Genomic DNA, 21,745 nt, shown 5'->3' with positions numbered 1-21,745 from the left:
TTTTTTCTTTTTGCTATGGCGGTTGCAGGACAAGTTCCAGGAAAACGAGTAGCGCTCACTCAATCGATTCGATAAAACAAGCGGCCAGGTGAACTTCAGGTGATTATGTGCCGCCAAGGTTCGTCATAGCCACACGCTGGGATTTGCAAAGGACACGTAGGCATATTTCAAGAAGAAAGCACATTTTACAATCTTCACGGAAATTTGCAAACGTGTCCCTGAACGGATTGCACTTTTACGTTATAACGTCTTTTGGGTTTTAATTGTCATGGGATAGACTGATCTGGTCGGCCCACCATCTCGCAATATAAGATATAAGTTATGTTCTTCAAATTAGGTTAAACAAATCTAAAGATCAGGCTAAACGAATCAAATGTACCAACACCTTTCCAGGGCAGCTTTGAATTTAAGAGGTGAGGCACGTCTTGACTTCTCACCGGGTCGGGCCCGGGCCGCGCCTGATCAAATAGGCATCCCATTGGGCCGGGTCAGGGCCGGGCCTGATCAGGTGGGCAACCCATCGGTTCGGATTCGGGTCGGGTAAGACTTAAGATTCAGCGGGCACGGGTCGGGCCATGTCTCAAAAAGTAAGCCCGCGCGTTGCGCTACCATACCTGGAGAAAGCCGCGACGTTCTCTTTAAGTGTCTGCTCCGGTCCGATGCCGCGGTTGTAATAGGCCCGGCCGGTGGCATCAAAGTTAGAGGTTCCAAGTCGCTCGATGTCTTCGATCGTAACCACGACGTCATCTTCACTCGCAGCACACGTCCTCGTCATGCTTAACTCGACCGTTCTACTGGTATTCGACACGACGGTTCAGAGCAGTGAGCGATTGAGGTTGGTAATATTCCCCCAGACGCAGCTGTTTTAATGCTGCCTGCCTGTTGATAGAGGACTCACATTTAGAGCGTTCCTGTTTACATCAATATTGTGCAAGCGATGAGATCTGCACATGTGCCCGATGATCTAAAAACACCTGGACCCCAGCCAGGACGTCACGGAAATAGGAAAGCGGTGTCGCAGTAAAGCGCCGAAGCAAATGAATCGCTTTTTTTAATTTATTGTAGCAAGAAGGAGTCTTCTGATAGGCTCAGTAAGCAGATGACGCACTCTGTTGTCTCTCTTGGGCTATCGGCAGATGGAGCCACAAGTTTCACTCATCTTAACTCTGTCGTCTGCCTACACTATCGTTCTTTACACTGGCAAGTCTGCTGGTCTTATCTTTCACAGGAACTAGAAGCTGACTTCAAATGTAGCAAGTTAAAATCCACCACCTCAAGCACATTCGGTAAAAGTTTGAGCTTTCATTGTGCGGGCGCCGATTTAGCCAGTTCGTTTTACAGCGTCTTATATACACTCAGAAATGGGGGGTGTAGTGTACTTACACCCCTTGTCCCATATATAAGACCCATAAGCTACATTTCGACGTTCAGTTCACTGACGTCGAACAGACGATATCAACATTTACGAGCGGCTTGATGGCTGTGTGACATGACTTACTAAACAGCTAGCGTACGTATCGAAGACTTACAGAGAAACTGAGGTTTCACAACAGCACCAGCAAAACCATAGGTGGTTTCCTGTCGTCTTTAAGGCGTACATTAGATATTTTATTATATTGTGTCACTCGACTATCAAGCCACTCGTGAAAGTTGGTATCGTCGGTTCGATGTCAGTAGACTGTACGTCGAATTGTAATTTTAGGGGTGTTATATATAGGACAAGGAGTGTAGGTACTACATCCCTTATTTTTTAGAGTGTACACTTATTCCGAATACTCAACAAAGCATGCCTCAGTTGAAAGTCAGTTCTGCGAATATGCTCTTTTTTTTCCTGATCGTCATTGTTGGCGCTGTTTTCATCGTTTAAAATTACTAGCATTATTATTTTCTAAATAATGTGCAGTGCTTTCTTAGGACAATGCTGGATATGCGCCGAGAAAGATCGCTGGCTTGCGTATTTAACGGAATTCCCTGCATGCTGGGGTGTATTTTAGAAGACAAATTGAAAAACCGGACGACGTAGGAAGGACTGAAATTTCAACAAACTTCGCAAACTCAGGCATTTGTACAGCGTTTTAAAACACAATTCTCAACAGGTTTCCTCCAGAGGGGCTCTCAGACAAAAAGGCCACTGGAGAGCAGTTTGAGGAGATCTGGGAGCCCGTTACATAGGCCACCGCAGGAAAACATGTTAAGGATTCTAGGCGTTATACATTCAACTGTGCAAAAAACTCAGCACGAACAAACAATGCGTTGGGATCATGTAGAACTAGAGGATATTACTAGTACTGGTACATTTCCTGCGCCGTGTCGGCGCCGTTTTTTTTTTTTTTTTTCAGATTCTAACACGTGCCTTTGAATGAAACCAAACAAAAAAAACTTTTAACAAGGAATCACTGCGTATAACACATGAAAGTGTAACAGCAAAAAAAAAATAAAAAAAAATCTCTGTATGGATTAATGTGCGTGTTGGTAGAAGTTAAGTAAAACAACAGAGAGCTAACACGTGTAACAAGAAACAAAACGGGTGTATTTTTTATTTGCTTTAAGGCGTGCTAATTTTTAGCATATTTTTAAGTTAATACCTGTCTGTTAACCGACTCATATACATGTCCGCTTATCTTCCCCCCCTTATGATCAGTTTTATCTTCTTATCAGTACTGTTTATTTTAGAAACCAATATACCACTTAAAATTAGCTCATTTGTTTACGAGTACGATGACTGGAAAATTGTAATTGCGCCTGGGACAATCATGGCTGTGTGGGGATTGTGATGCCTCAACATTCTGTCGCGTCAGCGTTTTGGCGCGCCGTGGCGGCCGCGCTGGCGTAGCGAGAGGTGGCGCTGCTTACCACTGTGAGTGGTAAGGTATTTTCTTATTCACTGATGGCTAAAACTAGGTATTTTCTTATTCACTGATGGCAAGGGGGTTTCATAGCCTCACTTTCTTTGCACTGCGGAGTGAATATAGATTTCACATTCAAATATTCTAAGCTTAAATGGTAAAACAAAATGGCTAGGTGGCGTAAGCTACCGTCCGATCCAAAGGGCTCAGCCGTATTCATCCATCCATCCATCCATCCAGTGGCTTCCTCCTCTCCCCCTTTGGGGCGATTTCCGTAACGAACCCCCGCACAAAGGAGATGGACGTGTCGCTCTTTGATTGGCCACTTCGCCCCGCCGTTATCTTAAAACCAGCGGACAGCAGCAGTGTTGCCAATTTAGCGGTTTTCCCGCTAAACTTAGCGGTTTTTGGTTATGTTTAGCGGGATAAATTATTGTTTTGCGGGCGGCGGTTTTTTTTAGCCGGTTTTATGTAATCTTGGCGTTTTTTTTTTTTGGAAATATAGAAGTTTTATATCGATTTATTCTCAACTATGCACCTGTCGTATCCATAATCAGCCACAGTCGTCTTTGTTTACACTCATTAATTCTCTGGTTAGTGAGAGTAACGCCTGTGACGTCATCAAAACATTAAAGCGTCGAATATCGGAACATGCCTCCCTGTTTTGTGCGCGCACGTTTGAGCAGCATGAATTTCCAATGTTCCTTTGACGTTTTTGTCACTACCTCGTGAAATGGGCCGGGTGAAGTCCGCTCATAAGTTTAGAAAAGCCTTGCTACAAGACCCCAACTTAAAGACTGCCGACTGGGGGTTCCTGGTGATAGCAGACGAACCAGGTTCAGCTATTGCAGAACGGAACTATCTGCACAGCACGTGGATTCGGTCGCGCAAGCTGCAATAAAGAAGCATGTTTTGGCCGCTGCACCTTTCTCCTCTGACAGGTAGACGACTTTACGAGTTGAACGGAAGTCTGACCAGTCACGCACTGCTGAAGGGTCCCTTGCCATGTTCGTATGCGCTCACTCCACAATTTTGGCTTCGTATCACCTGGGTGAACTGTGTCGCGGCGTGACAGATTTGTAGTCACAACAAAGGAAAGCTTCCTTTCAGATGACATTGATATGATCTATACTGTTATGATACATTGGGGCAAGAATTAAAGCAAAAAAAAATTGTTAAAAAGTAATTTTTGCGCTGTGTTTTGGATTTAGCGGTTTTTAGCGGTTTTCGGGATTCCGATTGCGGGTTTTCCATTTTTCAGTTGACAACACTGGACAGCAGTACCGCTGCTCTCTTCTTCCTGGGATTCGGCGGCGGCGACAACGGGGAATTGTCCGGCGCACCGGTGAGCGTTTACCCCGTCCTTTGTACCTTTGTGAACGACCGTTCGGCCGTGGGCGATCTCCACACCGACGGCATTCACCAGCTTATAGCCGCTGTTTTGTTGTTATTTGTTTCTTTGTAAATAAACAGAGTTTATCACCGTTACCAACGTGACTGGTGTCTCATTGCGCTCGACGAGCAGGATGCCACGCGAGTGCGAACCCGCTTCGCGGTAGAGCGTCTCGCCGCGAACGTGGTACTCCCAGAGGCAGTGGCCCTAAGGAGAACCAGAGCTGTCATTTCGGGTCATTGACTTGTTCCCCGCCAGCTGGTAGAAGGAGGTTCGATGGAACACCATTTTGGTCGCAGCTGGTCATCGAAATAATATCCTGCGTAAAGTGATATGAATTTTGATAAACTTAAGGCTTCTCATTCTCCTTTCGACTTGTAGAGAATCACATAATTTACATGGTATCCTTTATTGTAGTATAAATGGTAGCGCTTTTAGGAAGCCCTCATAAACTCAGTCTTAACGAATCTTTTTTTTCTCTCCTGATGTAACAGGCTCTACTTCTTCCTGATGGTGGAAACAGCGGAAAATACCGTTTTATGCGTGCCATACCCACCATTTAAAGGCACGTGCAACCAACTAGCCTGACCTTAAGTCTCAAGAACGTTTGGGATAGCACCAGACTTTTAGGTGCGAGGCTCCTCAGGGGCCCGGGCTAGCCATGTCTGTATGTTCGTCCGATGTCCGGCGTCGAGTGCTCGTGCTCATGAGCACGTGAGCACGTGCTCCCGTGCTCGTGTAGGGCAAAAAAAAACTGCATCTCCACGTGGTGAATGATGTTGATTGGGGCGAAGCTCAGGGGTGCTATGTTGCGCTTTTTGCACTCGCAGGAGACTTGGAAGAGGGAAGTGACTTCAACGACACAGCAAATGCAGATTGGATGTTGACAGAAGAAAACGAAATCAACACCCAATCTGCGTTTGCTGTGTCGTTGACGTCACTTCCCTCTCCCTAGTCTCCTGGGAGTGCAAAAAGCGCAACATAGCCCCCCTGGTGGTGCTTGTCTGCGTAGAGCGTGAGCCGAAGCATGCCGAGCCTTTCGCTCGTTTTCATCCATGTCAGAAAGAGAATGTGTTGTATGCAACGTGGTTATATACGCATTTGAGCATTTGACCGCAGCGTGACATGGATGAAAACATACGAAAGGTTCGGCATGCTGAGGCTCAGCGTCTACGCAGACAAGCACCACCAGAGCTTCGCCTCAATCAACATCATTCACCACGTGGAGATGCGGTTGTTTTTATTGTCGAGGCAGGTTTCTTATAAGGCCTCGATATCGCCACTTTGAAGAGCCTAATATAAAAAGCACGGAAGGTTTTTTACGCATAAAAACTGTGGAAATTAGCTTCAGCGCCATGCCACGCAGAAATTAATGGTTCCCTCGTAAAGGGCGGCACTGCACCGTCATATCAGCTTTGGGAGTGCCTACCTACGTTGTGCTAGAAGGGATATGGGAAACTGGCTCGCTTTGCGTACAAACGATAAAATTCCGCGACCATACAGCCAGCAGAGTTGCGTATTAAGTATGCGGTTCGACAGCCGCAGAACAACAGCCATTAGTGCTTGAGAGCTATCCCCTTTCCACTTTCCAGCCCACACTCTCATTTAAGAGCGTGGTGTGGCGATGTTGCTGACGAACATCCGTGACCACGAGTGATGAGAACATTGAGCGTGCACGTGAACTGACGTTGTCGGATACACGTGTGACAGTGGATAATGTGGAAATTATTTTCATATCAGCCATGGCTTTGCCTATGCAATAGTCTATGACTGACTTGGATTTTGAAATGATTGTGAGTGATAGCTACTGAGCGGTTTCTGCCGATAGTTTTCGAATGACCCACGTACACAATGTAGGATCTCAAGGAAGCCAAGGGATGATTATTTAAAATCATCCCTTGGCTTCCTCATCTAAAATATCCGCTCATTTACATCCCTTGTGGTGCGACAAGAATTAGCACCCTTTACTCAATCGTTCCCACAGGTGCACTCGTCAATGGGACAAGGCTAATGGTAGATTGCCTTTAGTTTATTACTGCAACTTGCATTGAGTTATCATCAGTGACGTACCTGCGCCTTGGCCAGTGACTGGAGTTCCGAAGCAACCAGCCTCTACAAATCCCTTTTACAACCACAAGCAATTTGTCATTATCCTCAACCAATTCACGTCCTTCCACGTGATAGGAGGGTCGAAGATGCGGTGCCATAGCCGGTCATTTTTGGGTTAGCGTCTTTATGCCTAAAGATAGAGATCTGCGCGGGCTCAGGCTAGCCTGAAAGTCCGAGCCCAGCAGTCGAGTTGTTCTCAGGCCAATATCTTAGAGCACTGTTCGGGTTCGAGTCGGGTTTAGGCTGCGTCGACGGGCTCGAATCGGGCCTATACTTCGTCTCACCCTACGATGGACTAAAGGCAGAAGCTACAGACCACCAGATCCAATCACGAGCCACTTACAAGTTGCGTGGTATTTCGCTTCGATGCGCGTATCGGCACCCGCGTCTCGAATGACTAATGGGGAGGGGCGGACGGTAGTTTCGATTGAATAGCACTGAGTGACTCAACAATTTTACATTGCAAAGAAAGCTATGTCATACAGGCTCTTTGCAGTGTCGAAGCTATAAAAATTATGCAGCGCTTTTGGACTGGGAGGATCATTCGTCCACCCCTAACCAATGCGAAGCGTGTCATATTTTAGCTTGCAACGTGATTGGACCTTGCGGCCCGTGGCTTTGGCCTTTAGTCCATCGTAGGATGAGACGAAGTATAGTTGGAGGCATTGTGACCCGACACCCGAACTTTCGAAATATTTTGGAATTAGGATAAATATTTATTTTATATTCGAAAACCAAAAACAAATTAGCGGAAAGTTTGTTTTAATACAATAAAGCGCCAATATGGATATTGTGCCGCGGCTCATTATGTTCTATACAAAGCCCGCTAAACTATGTCAACCGTGGTTCTCAAATGAGAGGCCGCAGCTATAAGGAAGAAAAAATTTCTAGGATCCAGAAGACTTGCTCATTGATAGACCTGACAAAAAAATTGTTTTCTTTTTTTCTTTTTGTATAGAGAAGTTTTGTGTTATTATTTTTCGTATACGTCAATGAGAGAAGTCCAGTTTACACGAGTATTTAGCTATATAATATTCGTTTATCCGTTCATAAAAATAATTACCACAAATTTTTCTCCCGTCGCACACCGCGGATCCTCCACTTCCGCTGATCCCCAGCAACATCAGTGGTTGAGAACCACCTGTCTTGGACGCAGTTCTTAACATCAATGACTCCGCTCCACCAGACATCGCGTGTGTGTCCGAAAAGGCCGGTCCGCACACTTTCTTGGAGAAAACGCAGCAGTCAAGCCCTGCGGTATGCGGAAGAGCCATAGCGAACGACGAAGCTCAGGATGGGGTTAGACCTAAAAATGCAACGTCCACATTGCTCTGATAAAAAATAGTGCCCCGTTTGTTGTTATTTTCATGTATGAGCAGGTGGCGTATTTCAAGCATAGTTCTAGTCTGAGCTCCATCCTGCCCCATCTTCCGTCTATGGGGGTTAAGTTAGACATCGGCGAGTTGGCCAAGGTAGTGTTGCGTGGTCGCAGAGTGTTTCCCGCCCGCTGAGATTGGTCAGCACAAAGCCTGACGTAATTGCCAACGCTTGAGAAAGTCGCAGATAGACCGGTCACATCACTATGACGCAGAAGTCACAATCTTGATGGCATTTGCAATCACATGAGGCATCGCGCTGACCAATTGCGGCAAGAGGCAAACTCGCCGATCATCTCACCGATGTGGAATTTTGACCCTATAGCTCCCCACGCGTTACGCGGGAAAGTAAATACCTTTCTATTATATATGTTGTTCATTAAATTATTCATGTGCCGCTCCAGCGATTCTAGGGCTGAACGACAACTAAAAAACAACTTGATTATTCCCTACCGATTAATCAAATTAATATTAAGTTAGTCAATTCGTTGACCCCGGGACATAATATCCAGCACAATAAAAGGATCAAAACATCAGATTTTCTGCCTCCTCCTTATTGTACATCAGTGGCGAAACAAACAGATTTTAAAAACACATCATAGTTCTAGAAACAGCCTGAGTAAATAAAATGGTTGTGCAGAACTTTGAAATAAATGTGTTTAATTTCCGAGATGGGAAATCCTCGTTTAATGTGAACTGTGTCATGTAAAACCGAAGTAGAAGTAATACGAAACATAGTCGGGCTCGGGCAGGGTTGAGGCCAAGGGTTTATTGGGGCAGGTCGGTCGACCTACGATTCCGACCCGATCTTATCCCTACGTGGAGATCCCTAGCAAGTTGCAGTACCTGCGCCTATTGAGAAACCGTCTATGTGGCCCACCAGGATTTCTTAAATGTTCTGACGTACCCATCAAATATGTTTATGTGTTTGAGATGTCCGTCAAAGAGGCCTGACGTACCCTTCAGAAATTCCTGAAGGGTACGAAAGGGCTATTCCAATCCTGTTCATGAAGCCACACAACCCATCAAAATCGTTTTAACGGGTTTATGATGGAGACCATGCGACCCTTTAGGATATATGCGTCGGGGAAGTCGCTTTAAATTTTTGGATCGGGCGGCCACAAAGAATTTGGGAAAGTGAGGAGACGTTTGAGTGTGTGGGTGTAGGCGACGAAGTTGGAAAAGGAAACAGAACGAAGCAATCGTGGGTAGGGGCTCATAGGCCCGTCTGTCACTGCCTGGGTGTCCGCTCGCCAAGAAGGCGACCGGGGACGAATGCCCCAAGTGGAGAATTCACGAGGCGCCGGCCGAGCGGCATTAAAAGGCGATTCCTGCCGGGTCGGTCTTATTGTGAGGCGAGATCCATCCGCGGAAAGAGCCCCCTGAAAGCTGTGGGGAGCGCCGCGAACCTTGGCGCGCGAAGGAGGGCTGCGCTTCTCACAACCCTCGCTGGAGACAGGGTGCAGGACCAGCCATGCCCTTCTCCACCGGTCGGCTGGGGAGAGTGGTGCCTTTCCTACATCCTCTCCACTTTTTACGTTGCCCCAAACCGGCTCCCCTCGCAGCTTAGGAGAGAGGAGCGCGAAGAGGACTTTCTTCCCTGCAGAAAACCGAGGTTTTACGTCTGCCTTTAAAGGGATGCTGAACCGAAATTTGGATATCACAAAATAAGGTAGCAGGAGTGTTCAACGGGGCGCGTCAACTCCCAAAACCCCCACTCATAAAGATATATCTTGAACGGATGGCGGATGGCCTATTTTGGTAAAATAATCATGCGATTGAGTGAGAATCGCGACGTCGCGTTTCCTGCAGAAGAGTTGAGGAGGAGGGCAAACGGCCTTGCTTCCTTCCCTCTTTGCGTCCTCGCGGAGTCAAAGCGAAAAGAAGAGGAAACGAGAATCTGGACGTCACGGGCCTTTTTGGCCTTTGTTCAAGCGCGCTCTTATTTCACAAAAATACGACCATCCGTTGGAGATATCGCTTTATGGGTGATGCTTTCGGGTTTGTAGCGTCACGCCCAGTGCCTCTGTGTTGTTTCTGAAATCAAAATTTCGCTTCAGCATCCCTTTAACACAGTGGATGTCTGGGCAGACCGTTTTCCTCCAGGAAGGTGAGAATGGTGTCAAGGGATCGTTCCTTGGTCTATGTTGATCTCTTCGGCCGCACTGCTTCTTGTTTTCGCGGGGGAAGCTTAGTGCGTCATAGGCCGGCGTCAGCAGCGCCCGAGCGTCATCGTGTTCGGCGCCTTCAAGGAGGAATTGGCCTCCTCCTGGAATGCACTTGGTAAAAAATTAGAGTTTTTCAAAGTATTTAGTAAAATCACGACGAAAGGATATAGCTGACGTCCTGACCCTAATTGTCGAAGGATATCTTATAACTGAACATATGTCAAAAGCAATAGCATTTAGTATATATGTTGTCAATCTGTTTTTACAATATTTACAGTTGCATCGCCACCACAAGCTGTAAATGGAATTGATAAAACAATGGATGAAACTAAGTTCTATCACAACTGTATATCTAAGCAGCTAAGCATTATTAAACTGGGAAAGGCATCCGGGCCTGATGAAATTCCATAAGTTATCTTAAAATGGTGCACCGATGTCGCTGCCTCGAATTCCTAATATTAATACTATAAGCGACTTAATTTTCGTGAAGACCCAATTTCTGCCAATCCCCTGCTATTCGCGAAAAATAACTCCCGCGAACAATTCAGGTCAAATATAAACACATCGGAATCTATATTGGGATCTCACCGCGTCGTGAAAATTAGAACCAGCGATTTATTCCAAAACTTCTGCTTTGACCTAAATCGCGGAACATTGAGCTCGCGAAAAATGAGTAATTTACAGTATTTACGGAGTTGCTGGAAAGTGGATGCCATTCAGAAGTTTGCAATGTAAGAAATTTAGTTTCGATATATAAAAGTGGACAAAAACAATTGTCGCGAAAATCATAGACTTCGGTATAAGCAGCGAATGATGCAAAAGTAAACATGTCATTTATTTAAACCTAGCCTGTCATCTTAATGAAAATGTATTTTGTGTACTTTTGGTAAATATGATTTTCGAAGTGAATTATTATGTAGCGTAAACTTGGCCAAGCTTTATCACGATGTTTCTTGCTTATTTGATAGAGGGCGTCAAACTGATCGCCTTTTTATTTAAATAAAGCTTTTTGTGCGGTAAATCACTCTCCTTTGCTTCATAAATTACGTAGCTTAAACATTGACCACAATGTTTTACAGTGGATAGCTGGTTATCATGATAACAGGAAACAACGTGTTTTCATGAATGGAGTTCATTCATGACATGTCGATGTCACGTCAAGTCGTTTTTTTTTCATTAAAAAAATTACACAACACATAAAATTTCTCAGAGAAGTATGCGAAAATGATAATGTGCAAACCTTACAGAGTGATTTAAATCAAAGTTTACAATGTTGTAACAAATCGAAAGATGTCTTTAAAGGCCTGTTCACACATACAGCGGAGCGCTCCAAGGAGCGCTAATGTGGCGCTTCTAGCGCGTGACTTAGTTCTAACATAGCGCGCGATTAGCGCTTCTGTAGCGCCTTGTTAGCGCCCCAGCAGCGCCTTGTTAGCGCTCCAGTAGCGCTTTGTTAGCGCTCCAGTAGCTCCTTGTTAGCGCTTCAGTAGCGCTTCTTGTACCGCGGTGCTGCGGATTAGCGCGTGCACTGCGGTACCGGTTCCTGTGGTTGAGTGTGCATCAGCAGCACCATGGCGGACATGTGGGATGCTGAAATAGAAATCCGACAAATGCTCTTAGATACATGATTAGTGCATATGTGTGTGGACGGCTTAACGCCCAGAAGAGCCTTCTGGGTGCGCGAAATCTATCGCCATCGAGATACCGAGGGGTACCCGGCGAACCTTGTTCCCAGGCTGAGGGACCGAGACGCAGAGCTCTTTCGAAAGCGATTATTTTTAACTGCGTGTTTTTGAAACTAGGGTCACGCATATCGAATAGAAAGCGATGAGGTCGTACCTAACCAATTAGTCGCTGAGATTCCATGCCTCTGCATCGCCTGCCCGACCGGTTGCTTGGAGAGCGGCTGTTTTTCTTCCTCATCTTTCGATGCTAAAAGAAAAACAGCGAAGGAATCGCCGTGCACGCGCTGTTCCGCAGCAGCAAGCACGGCACAAGCAGCGTGAGAGCGCTAACAAAGCGGTTCTGTGGCGCTAACAGAGCGCTTCTGTAGCGCTAACAGAGCGCTAACAAAGCGCTTCTGAAGCGCTAACAGAGCGCCACACCCCGCGCTAGGAAGCGCCACATGAGCGCTCCTTGGAGCGCTCACGTAGCGCTAACTTAGCGCTCCGCTGTATGTGTGAACCGGCCTTAAATATAGCTAAATGTATTTATGTCAGATATTTCATAAAACGCAAAATAGTGTCGCCGGTAATTATTCTTAATAATCATCCCTTAAAACTTTGCACACAGGCGTTTGATCTTGGAGTTCGCGAGCGCATAGTTTTAAAATAGAACAGTCTTGTGTCACTTTCATTTCATTTATTTCTCCTTAAGGGCCCTGTGGGGCATTACATAAGGGGGGGAAGCTTTTGGGGTAATACAAAACATATAAACAAAAAAATAGAACAAACAAAAAATTGATGTAAAATCAATAGTCGCAGTAATACAGGTTAAAATGGTTAAAATTTATTGGATATGTGCAGTCACTGATTGGCGAAAAGCGGATTGGTCAGTAATAAGGATAATTTTTTCAGGAAGAGAGTTCCAGATAGTTATGGCATGAGGAAAGAATGACGTATTAAGTGCTAACGTTTTGCCTGTTATGCGTTTGATGCAACGGCTGTGACTGAGGCGTGACGAAATTCTGTCAGGAGGTGATATCAGGGAGTTAGATAAGTTGGTGCTATTGTGGTAAAATTTATGTAAGAGACATAATCGCGATATTATTCTGCGGTCAGAGAGCAGTGGAAGCTCGAGAGTAAGTTTAAGCTGTTCCTTGTTCCAAGGCTTGCAATATGTTGCACTTCCTGCGTCGTAATTTTAGGCGAATTTCTCGCGGCTTGACGGAAACTATTTTTCTTATGTAGAGTACGCTGACATCATTTGGAAAATGCAAACTAAAATTGCTTTAATTAAATAGAAGGAATTTATAATCAACCTGCACGGAATGTAACGAACAGCTACAATTTTTGCGAGAGCACTTCAGCAATAACATTATTACTAGGATGGAAACCCCTTCAACGTAGACGGAGATGTTTGCAACTAAAGTTTTACACAACCTTCGTTATGGTAACACTGGTAAGGAAAATGATAAATATATTCTTGCACCATATTACAGTCCTCAGATTGTAAATAATAGACGAAAGGTTCGTGAAGTATCGGAAAAAACTGATGTGCGGAAGTGTTGATATTTGCCTCACAACTTCTGTGACTGGAATGCTGCTCGAATTATTGGTAGAGCAACCTTCCAAGAAAAAATATAAAATTCTTACTTATTTCTTGTTTATATCTATATTTTGGTTAGTTGTACGCTTGCTATGTTGTCTTTAGTTTTGGCGAATAATTTATGCGCCCCCCCCCCTCTTATAATGCCCTCTGGGCCATGTAGGTATAAAATAAATTTAAAAAAAAATAACATGAGATTTTTTTTTTTTAATTTAGCGAATTGCGGAAAACAAAATATTGCGTTAAAGAGGGCGAACCGCCAAACGATTCAAATGGTTCATCCCCATCCATCCATTCATTTAAGGCCGAAAAATAAAACGTTAAAATATATATAAAAAATAAAGGAAGCAAGAAAACGCGACATTCCGGTATGTCACTTTTGTCAAAGCGAGTGGCCACAGATAACGCGTTGAGTTAGGGACACTGCGCTATTACAAGGTCACTTCTCAAGCACCGCTCTCAGTAACCTCGATTTCAACCCTCTTAAAATATTCCTTTCTTTGCACATCCGTTCAAGTATTGTTCCAACCTTCTTCGCATGGAATACATCATCTGTGGAGATAACCGACTCCCTCTCCCCCGTTAAGCGCGGGAAAGAGAAGTCACCGGGCCACTCACATCACTTAATTCCCGAGGTTCAAAGGTGACCTCATTGCAATCAAGGGTCAAAACTTTCCGAAAAAAAGGAGACTCGGCCCATTACGACTTCTTCACTCAACCCTCGAGGATCTCAGGGAGCCAGACAGGATGACACCGGAAAGCCCGTCCCGCCCGTGCCCGTACCCAAGGTGTTTCTACAGCTCTGACCGGACCTTCAACCTGCGTCGACATCTGATCGGAATGCACCCGGGTTACCAGGCTCGGCATCCTTGCAGCGGCAACGGCTGCGCGGTGTGTCGACTTTACGGTACTCCGGTAGAGCACGCCAAGACCATCCCTATGCCACACGAGGGGCATCGCAGTGCAGCCCTTCGAGCGCGGGAATCTTGGGACTGACACCGGTGAGCAATCAGCCGATCTTCTTCCAATGCTGCCCGCTGGACCTGACGGTTTCTCGACACCTGGTTTCGTATCAACCAGCAGCCGAAGACCAGCCTCTGGATCTTTCCACACGGAGCCTGGACGACTGCCGCGATTCCTTCAATTCAGAAGTTCAAAATCCTGGCAAGTACAGTTCTTTGGCTTCACGACAAATGTATTCCGGATACGTTCCTGATTCAAGGAAATGTGAGATGCATGAGAGGTACCTCATGAACTGGGACGACAATTTTATTTCGGATCCTCAGGCTTCGGCAAGTTGACCTCCCAACCAGTGTTTCCGAGGTGGAAGTTGGACGTGACCGTGGTACAACAAGCTTCACAATGAACCGTGTTCGTGTTTTCCGAGATGTGTCCTTAATCGACGCCACATTTCCGACGTCTTGCCACGAATATACTCCAATTTTGTATTTCGTGGTACTTCATTCGCATTGCGTGTCCTCTTTTTTTGTCTCTTCAGCGAATGAAATGCGGTCTTTGGCGATTTGGATTCGTATCTGTGCGTTCCCACTTACTGTCCCAGTGAATTGTCATTCCGAAGATTCGTAATCCTTTGTGTATTGCGCGTCCGTTGAGGCAACAATAAACGGTGTCTTTTTGTAGTGCTCTCAAATCCTGTATAGCTCATTTTTCGATTTAGACGTCGCACTCTTCCCAACTACGATTTGCAGATACATGCGGTTTTTCCTCTAAAAGAACATTTCGAATTATTTAATGTTCGCCTCTACTCCTATTTCAACGCTGCATGGCGGAGATACCCACACCATACGACAAATTACACCGACGACATGAAATGCGAAATCCACCTGCATACTTGTAAACGGTGTCTTACATGATTCTTCCACGGGTGGACATATGGAGTATGAACTGTTGATCGAATGTGGTAATCTGCAGAATGTGTGGTTCGTACATTAGAGCGTGTCGATGCTCCGTTCTCGTAACTGTTGTGGGTCCAAAGTTGACAACATTCAGCTAGGATGAAACCAGACTTGGCAAGTAATCCGTTACATATAACGAATTACAAGTAATACGTTAAGTCTTCAATTAATTGCCACGTTCCTTTTCGTCAAAGTAATTTGTAATGTAATTTCGTTACAAAGTATTGGCAATAAACTACCTTGAAAACTCTAAATTTTTTTTAAAAATATGAGCTACTACACAAACTGGAGAAGTAGCAGCAGAACATTCAGCAGCATAAAGAGAGAAATCTCAACAAAATACAAAACATCAGGAAGGGAAAAGTAGCCGAAAAGAAAACATCATTTTTTTTTTATCACCTGTCCCGAATTATTAGAAAGACGGGCAAGGCAAATACAAATATACGAAAGACAAAGCTCAAGTAAGGCAACGCCGAGTAGGCTCCCCGTCGCCTTCCATCGTGTTTTTCTTCTTCTCCCGGGTTGGAGGACCCTCGGCATGCTTATTTGTTTTTGTCTTTTACGCCTCTTCACCCTCACCACCTTCTTCGGCGTTTGCCGCCGCTTGTACGGACATGAAACGCGGGTCCGTACACCCTCGATTCGCGCGCGGGTTCCCAACCCACGTAACAAACGATGTAGCCTCGTGCAAGGGGATCAAATTTTCTTTGTTTTTGTTGTACGCTACTGCATTTAGCACGCTTCGTTACGTTACAAATTACTTCCTCGTTATTTTTCCGTACACTTATTCAGAAAGCGATAGAAAGGATTTTGAACGTTTTTCAAAAATGTACTGCAACACAACTTTTCATTTCTCGTGTCCCCGTACTGTGGTAGTCCTTGCAAAAATACAATATTGCATTTAAGACAAAGAATGCAGGTGCACTCCCTTCACCAGTAAGCTGACCAGCCACCGACAGCTTTAACCCCACCCGTTATCCAACTAGCTTAAGGCCTCCGGAAATGATCCCTGGATTTGTGCAGACAAAGCTAGCGGTGCGCATGCTCAGTAGCAGCGCCTACCTCCGCTACGAGATTCAGAGCTAAAGAACCGATCGACGAAAGCTCCCCTTTGATTTGGGTGTTTCGCCTGTTGTTCACAGGAGAAGAAAAAGCTTGGTTCTAACTTTACCGAGTAGAGACCAGGGCTGGCCGAGCTGTGGCTCGCGAGCCGCATGCGGCTCTTCACGTGCTAAAGTGCGGCTCACGGCATCCTCCCCGAAACCCTGCCCCCCCCCCCCCCCCCCCGGCCACCCTTCCAGCCACAAGAGCACTTTTTCAAAAGGAAAAATGGAACGCGTTTTAAATCGAAAGACAGGTGGCGGTTTGGTAGTCTTGTGCTACTTACTGCTGCCCTACAGTTAGACTGGTTTTGATTCGGATAGATTGGAAGTCGTTCGAGGTTCGTTTATTCCTCTTGCCAGGCCCCCCCCCCCCCCCCCCCCCCCTCCCTTCCCCCACGGCTCTTGGAGGTTTCGTGGTTTTGATTGCGGCTCTTAGGCCGGGACAGCCTGGCCACCGCTGGTATAGACAATGCAGAATGCAGGTGCCCCAGCTTACCTTGATCTGTTCCCGTAGATTAGAGTTTGTTGTTCTTGCTAGTGACACTGCGTGTTTTTTGTCAACCAAAGTATGCACTGAAACTCTAGGTTTCCGTTCTCCTTTATGCTCTGAATTTTGAACATCTCATTAGAAGATAGCCATGGAGACGACAGGCACTCCATGACCGAAGACTTGACCGGTCGGAGAAAAAGTGGTGGTTACGGGTTATCCATTATTGATTGGTTATAACTTTCATATCAGTATTCATGCAGGCCAGGGGAGGGGTGGGCGTAGAGAGTGAGAGTTGTGGCGGCCATCAGTCTAAAAAAAAACAATAGAGCATCATACCACTTTTACGCGCTCTCTATCGCTCTCTTTCTGTCAGGACTCCTTAGATGGCCTAACCCGCCCCCCCCCCCCCCCCCATTTACGTTGACAGTTGACTGTAAAGTGAGGAGGGGACTCGACCACCATGCCCAGATAAGTAAACCAAAAAAAGTATCGTCCGCAACCTCGAAGACGATGATCATGGCCTCGCGCCTGGCGCTTTTCAGCCGTGCCTCAAAAGCGTCAGAATAAACTGGCCCACATCAAAGACATACAGAATTTGACTCGTTCATGCGAGGCTACATCGTCAGTTACGCGAGTTGTGAATTCGCGAATAGAGGGGGTACAGACCCGTGTTTGATGTCTGTGCAGGTGGCGGGAATCGTCGAAGGAGTTGGAAAGAGTGAAACGGTATAAAAGACAGAAACGAGTAAACACGACGAGGTTTCTCCTGCCCGGGAGAAGAAGAAAAACATGATGGAAAGCAACGGAGGGTTACTCGGCGTTGTCTTGAGATTTATCTTTTGTGTATTTGTACATACCTTGCACGTTTTCTTAGTGGTTCTAGTGACCGGTCGTACAAAAAATCGTGTTTTTTTTTTTTTTTGGGGGGGGGGGGGGGGCAAATTCTCCCCTTCCTGATATTTTCTATTTTGTTGAACTTGCTATCTTTATTCGGCTGAATGTTCAGCTCGTATCACTCTAGCTAATGTATTATGGTCATGTCTTTTTTTAAAGTGACAAGTAATTAAAGTAGTCCGTTATCAATTTGTTGTAACGAACGTACATTATAAATAGCTTCCGAAAAAAACGTGAAGTGGCGAATACAAAAATGCTTGGAAGAGCAACGGACTACATCTTAAGTGTGTGTTTAGGTAACGCTCGAATACAAACATGCGACTTCATCTCAAGCCGAACTCTTCGTCATGTCGCGAGCGGTCGCGGTTGCAATTGTTCTCCTAAAAGTTGTTCAACACTGGAAAAAGAAGTGAATTCCTTAAATCTTTATCATAGCATGTATTTTGCTCATTTTGACAGCGGTCCGAGATATGAAAGCTAACTGTGGTGCCATTTTCCCGTGATTACTTACCCTGTTCGTTCATCAAACTTAGTTAAAAATACCGACTTTTCTTTCCTCGGGGGGAGGGGGCCCATTAGCACTTCAAAATTTTAAGCCGATCGGATAAATCGAAGCTGATCAAAATTTTACCGGCGGTTGTTTTTCGGATTTATCCGAATACAGGGAACCCTGATTAGAAGATGTTAATTTATTCGCTTGGTGGACGGCTTGGCTCTATAAAGCCAGACGCCTAATTATGGCACGCCAAGGGAATTTTGCGTGTACGTCTGCAACGATTTCCCACGAATCATATCATACCTAGCTTTCTGCGGCAGCTCTCCTAAACTTGTGAGACAAAGGACTCCTTCAATGGCGCCTGGAGTACGTCTCTAACTGGTCTGTTTGCCCCGTCTTCAAATTTGGTCTCTCGAATTCTGACCGATGGCGTCATATAAGTTTCAGCCTGTTGCCTCTCGCGATCCTGACGTTTGCAAAGCAGCAGAAGTGGTTGTGGCAAACCAGGGTGTCGAACCGGAACCGAACCGAACCGAAAACCGGAGCAGAACCGTTATTTTTAGCCGAACCGAAATCGTCGCCGCCATCTTGGAACTGAACCGGAACCGAACCGAAAAAAAATATAACGGTAACCGGTTCAAAACGGTTCAAGGTAATATTTTTTTTCTTCTTTGCTAGTATCAAAAAATGAACATATGGGAATAAACAATTGGCGGCTGTATTTCTATCTGTTGATCGAATTGTCATATACATAATTGCAACGTATGATAAATTGTGGGTTTTCATGGCACCTTTGTTGGCACTATGATTAACCATGTGTCAAGTTGCCACGTGACGTTATGGTGTAAATACATGTTGTCAAGTAATGTCACGTGGCCTCGTGACGTCACGTAACTCACTGCGTTAAATCGATTTAATTTGAGGAAGTCACTAGATGTATTAACCTTGTTGACAGCATGACGTAACATGACATCACAATTTCGCACCGAGAGTCACGTGACACCGTGACGTAAGCGATTTTCATAACCCCTAGTCGAGTGCTTGGGTTCATGACAATCAGCATTGCCAAACATTCAGGTAACGGCTCATGTCAATTAGATATGATATGTCATCATATGTCATATGTCTCTGATTTTGCTGATAAGCTACACGATGCATTGAATGTAATTACAATGCGTTTTCCTAACACGCCCTTGCTTTTGATAGGTGATTTTAATTACCCTAACATTGTTTGGGGTCCGGGGGATTCCACCTCTGACCCATTTTCAGCAGACTGTGCGAAGTTTTTAAGTGTGCTTTCTGATTTTCATCTTACTCAGCTAGTTCATAGCCCAACTAGAATAACTGCCACTACTTCAAACATTTTGGATCTTGTTTTGACTACGATGCCCAACCAGATTGGTCGAATCGCATACCTACCTGGCCTCAGTGACCATCTGTTATTGCATTTTACTTTGAGTGTTCCTAATATTTGTGTTAAAAACAAAAGAAAAGTCATTCGGGACTACAGCAAAGCTAATTATGATGCCATTAATCTTGAATTACGCAGTTCTTTAGATACTTTTTTGGGTAACTTCTCAGAATGCTCTGTTGAATACAACTGGACGCGCCTTAAGGAAAAGGTGATTTCGCTCACTGAGAAATACATACCTTTGAAAACCATAATTGTAAACTTTAATTATCCGTGGTTCAACAGGGTGCTCCTGAGATTGTCAAACAAAAAGCGTCTATTTAGAGCTGCGAGACTCACATCCTGCCCAGTTCGCTGGCAAAATTATTTCAGTGCTGCTCAGTGCTACAAGAATGATGTACAGTCTGCTAAGTTCAACTTCTTCTTCACCTTACTACCTTCCATGTTAAAAAATAACCCGCGTACGTTCTGGAATGTGTTGTCCCATCGAAATAAGACTTCGTCTATTTTATTGAAAGCACCTGACGAAACTTTGATCGATGAATTCTTATGTGCCACAATGTTCCAGGAAGTGTTTATTAAATCCTTTTCTAGCACCCTAAGCAATTTGAACCCAAGCTATAATGTTGATCCTTTTCCACTGATGGACCCTATCATAATCAGCCCCGATGGTGTTCCGAGCATTCTAAACGGCCTAAAGCTGTCATCGGCAACTGGTGTTGACGAAATTAACTCGAAATTTTTTAAAGCCACAAATCAGTACTCCTCTGTTATTCTCGCCCATCTTTTTCAGCAATCACTTGACACATCATTGGTACCTTGCGACTGGAAAATTGGTAAATTTATTCCTCTACATAAATCTGGTGATAAGCACTTTCCTATCAACTATAGGCCCATCTCGCTAACCAGTGTTCCCTGTAAAGTTCTAGAACATATAATTTATACACAACTTGTTAACTTCCTAGAGTCCAATTCATTTTTTTCCCCAAATCAACATGGCTTTAGAAAATCCTTGTCCTGTGAGACACAGCTACTGTCTATCACTAACGATTTTCATTCAGCATTTGATCAGGGATCTCAGGTGGACTGCATATTCTTAGATTTTGCCAGGCGTTCGACAAGGTATCGCATAGACTTTTATTACATAAATTAAGTAAACTCAACATTGATTCTAACGTGTTTAACTGGTTGGTATCATTTTTAACAAATCGCTCGCAATTCGTAACATGTAACGGCATGAACTCCTCCTCCGCACCCGTCGCTTCCGGCGTACCCCAATGATCAGTTTTGGGGCCTCTACTTTTCTTGATCTATATTAATGACTTGCATGAGATGGTTTCTTCTTCAATTAAACTCTTTGCTGATGATTGTGCTATTTATCGTGTAATAACTAATGACTCGGACTCGCAAAAACTACAACATGACCACGACTCCATATTTAGATGGTGCAAACTCTGGTCAATGGAGCTTAACATTAACAAATGTAAAATCATGCGCATAGCCCGCAAAGTTAAATTTACTACCGCTTATAACATTCACAACATACCCCTGGAACTTGTGACCTCCTACAAGTACCTAGGTGTGATCTTAAGTGACGACCTTTCCTGGAAACTTCATATTAACTATGTGATTAACAACGCTAACCGAATGCTTGGCTTTCTCAAACGTAACTTTCCTTTAGGTCTATCGTCATTAAAACTGACTCTTTATAAAACACTAGTTAGGCCTAAGCTCGAATATGCAGCTTCCATCTGGGATCCCTCAACCATCTACCTCATCAACTCACTTGAAGGAGTTCAGAACAGAGCTACACGTTTTATACTGGCCAACTATAACCGCACAGCAAGCGTAACGTCAATGAAAAGCACATTATTACTTCCGACCCTCGCACATCGTCGCATGGTTTTTCGAATCTCCCTTTTTCATAAAATCTATCACCATGTTCCTTACCTAAAAGCCCAAATGATAATCCCCCCATACTTTATTTCAGCACGCCTTGATCATCGTCAAAAAGTTGGTGTACCATTTTGTCACTCTAACGTTTATTACGCTTCTTTTATTCCAAGAACTTCTAACGATTGGAACCGCTTACCTGCACCTCTCACATCAATAACTGACCACGCTCTTTTTTGTAATTCTATTACCAACTCATGTTCCCTATTGTTTGAGTTGTTTGAGATTTTGTTCATTGTTCCTTGTGTATTCTTATTGCTATTATTCCCCACTCCCCTCTGTAATCCCTTTGTGCCCTGAGGGTAAAATAAATAAATAAATAA

At 44.7% G+C, this 21,745-nt stretch overlaps 1 protein-coding gene across 1 annotated transcript in view; it reads right to left on the bottom strand.

Annotated features, from left to right (window-relative positions):
* LOC120836697 (hydroxyacid oxidase 1) overlaps nucleotides 1-775 on the bottom strand; it is a 38,528-nt gene extending 37,753 nt beyond the window's left edge. The window contains exon 1 of the mRNA XM_042294813.1: nucleotides 615-775. Coding sequence (XP_042150747.1) covers nucleotides 615-775 — 161 coding nt within the window. The remainder of the gene's footprint in view (nucleotides 1-614) is intronic.
* Nucleotides 776-21,745: the final 20,970 nt, after the last annotated feature.

The sequence above is a fragment of the Ixodes scapularis genome, unplaced genomic scaffold (assembly GCF_016920785.2).
Source record: "Ixodes scapularis isolate PalLabHiFi unplaced genomic scaffold, ASM1692078v2 PGA_scaffold6__148_contigs__length_123643588, whole genome shotgun sequence".
Classification (NCBI taxonomy): domain Eukaryota; kingdom Metazoa; phylum Arthropoda; class Arachnida; order Ixodida; family Ixodidae; genus Ixodes; species Ixodes scapularis.
Note: the sequence above shows the minus strand (reverse complement) of the source record. Positions and strands in the feature narration are given on the sequence as shown.